The following is a 1,868-nucleotide window of genomic DNA, read 5'->3' as shown; positions in this document are numbered from 1 at the left end:
GAGCCAAAGACGCCTCAACGCCCGGCCCCGCCCCCCCGGGCCAACTGCCCCTCAGCGCCCGGCCCCGCCCCTCTTCCAGGCTTAGGCGGGAAGCGCCCAGGCCCCGCCCCCTGACCGCACAACGGCTCCAGACGGGCCGCGGGATAGGACAATCTTTTTCACAAGCAGCCCCTTCGCGGTGGCTTCATGCTCCGCGGCCCGCCTGCCTGCCTGCTCGCTGGTAGGTCTCGGAGCCGTCCGGCCCGGCAGGGAGAGAGCTGCGCCCGCGCCGGTGTGACAGCGGCGTGCGCCGCCCGCTACTCGGAGAGGGGAAAAGAGACACACACGGACCAGGGGGAGGGGCTGGGGCCGGCCTCACGTGACCACACCCCTCGCTTCCCTCAGCTTTCGCCTCCATGTTGTGTTGGGGCAAGGGAAGCCGAGCTCGCCTCCATTTTGGATGGGGGCGAGCCGCGCGAAAGTCTCCTCCATTTTGGGGCGGGGCAAAGGAAGCCGGGTCCGCCGCCATTTTGGATTGGGGCGAGCCGCGTGAGGGTCGCCGCCATGTTGGGGCGGGGCAAGGGAAGCCGAGCCCGCTGCCATTTCAGGTCAGGGCAGGGCTTTGGTGGAGCTGCAGCTTGTCTTGTAAGCAGGTGCCTTGTTGCCTCGTGCAAAGGAGGCCCGGTGTTTTACAATCATTCATCTTAAAATTTCATGAAATTCCATTTTCGTGGATTCTTTTTATTGCATGGGTCCTCCTAAGCTGGACATAGTTTAGGATTAAACATGTCATCATGGGGCACTGGCTCTGGGGTATCCAGAAGTTGCAACGTAATGAAAAACCAGGGGCAGGATGACTGAATTGCAATAGGTTTTGGTGCTGGCTTTTCTTTGTAGCCTGCTATGTGCCAAGCCTCCTTGGCCCTTGTACCCGTGAAGGGAACTGCACATTGTGAAGTCAGCAGGAAGGGGTGATGTCTGCTGGTAACCATTCAGTAATGGGAGAGGCAACCCTGCCCTGGGGACGGGTCTGGATTCGACTTAGGAAGGGCCACCTTGCATGGACCTGAATCAGGTCCCATTGGGAGTGCGGATGCAGCATACAAGTCAGCCAACGCGGTGGTGAAGTACAACACAATTCTTACGGGGTGTTGGCTGTCGCCGTGTTGATCCAATATCCTTTATTAGACTAACTCCAATAATTGGAAAAATGCTTTTTGGCAAGCATTTGGGTTATTAACTCCATTTTTCTTCTTTGGAGTTTCTGAATTGGGCTCGGAGGTGTGCGAGGCCTGGAGGGTTTCGGAAGAGCGAGGGTCATTTACTAGTGAGCAAATGCATTTCTTTAGCCCGTTACATCTATTAATGGCCATCTAGTGGCAGCAAAGAACCTGCGCCCTAATCAAAGATGGAGTCCACCCATTGATCAGGGACCCACGGCTGCTTCTTTGCCCTCACCAGATATGGCCGGCGGGCGGCATCGTTTTTGCATTAGGGCTTCCCACCCGAAACGAAGATGGCCGGCTCGGGGTCTAGTTTTTGCATTAGGCTTTTCCCACCCCAAACAAAGATGGCCGACTACCGGGCTTCACTTGCCCTCGCCCAAGACGGCGGCGTGGCTTGAGGACCCTTCTTATAGGTAGTCCGCGTAGTGCCTGCTTCCAAGTGGGCTCTCTCCTCGCGCGTCCACCCCACCCAGCAGCGAGGCGCTGGGCGGCCCCGCGCGCGCATGGGCCGGGCCCTTTCTGACAGGCGCATTCTGAGGGCAGCTGGGTGGGGGCCTGTCGGTGCTGAGTCTCACTTCCGGTTTCCTGTCAGTGCGGGTCCTGCGCCGGGCACCAGCCTCCGCACAGGTACCCCCCGCCCCCCCCCCCCCGGCCCGACGGGGG

The 1,868-nt window shown here is 59.6% G+C and overlaps 2 protein-coding genes across 2 annotated transcripts in view; one reads left to right on the top strand and one right to left on the bottom strand.

The window, feature by feature from the left end:
• B3GALT6 (beta-1,3-galactosyltransferase 6) overlaps positions 1–1,460 on the bottom strand; it is a 4,894-nt gene extending 3,434 nt beyond the window's left edge. Inside the window, exons 1-2 of the mRNA XM_019511555.1 lie at positions 1,438–1,460; positions 211–296 (exon numbers count right to left, since the gene is read on the bottom strand). Coding sequence (XP_019367100.1) covers positions 211–296; positions 1,438–1,460 — 109 coding nt within the window. The remainder of the gene's footprint in view (positions 1–210; positions 297–1,437) is intronic.
• Positions 1,461–1,792: 332 nt separating this feature from the next.
• The window catches only part of SDF4 (stromal cell derived factor 4), a 30,917-nt gene continuing 30,841 nt past the window's right edge, over positions 1,793–1,868 (top strand). The window contains exon 1 of the mRNA XM_019511818.1: positions 1,793–1,832. The gene's annotated coding sequence lies outside the window, so the exon portion shown is untranslated. The remainder of the gene's footprint in view (positions 1,833–1,868) is intronic.

Source organism: Gavialis gangeticus, unplaced genomic scaffold, assembly GCF_001723915.1.
Source record: "Gavialis gangeticus isolate Ggan-Ray unplaced genomic scaffold, GavGan_comp1, whole genome shotgun sequence".
Classification (NCBI taxonomy): Eukaryota; Metazoa; Chordata; order Crocodylia; family Gavialidae; genus Gavialis; species Gavialis gangeticus.
This window is presented reverse-complemented; position numbering and strand designations above follow the sequence as displayed.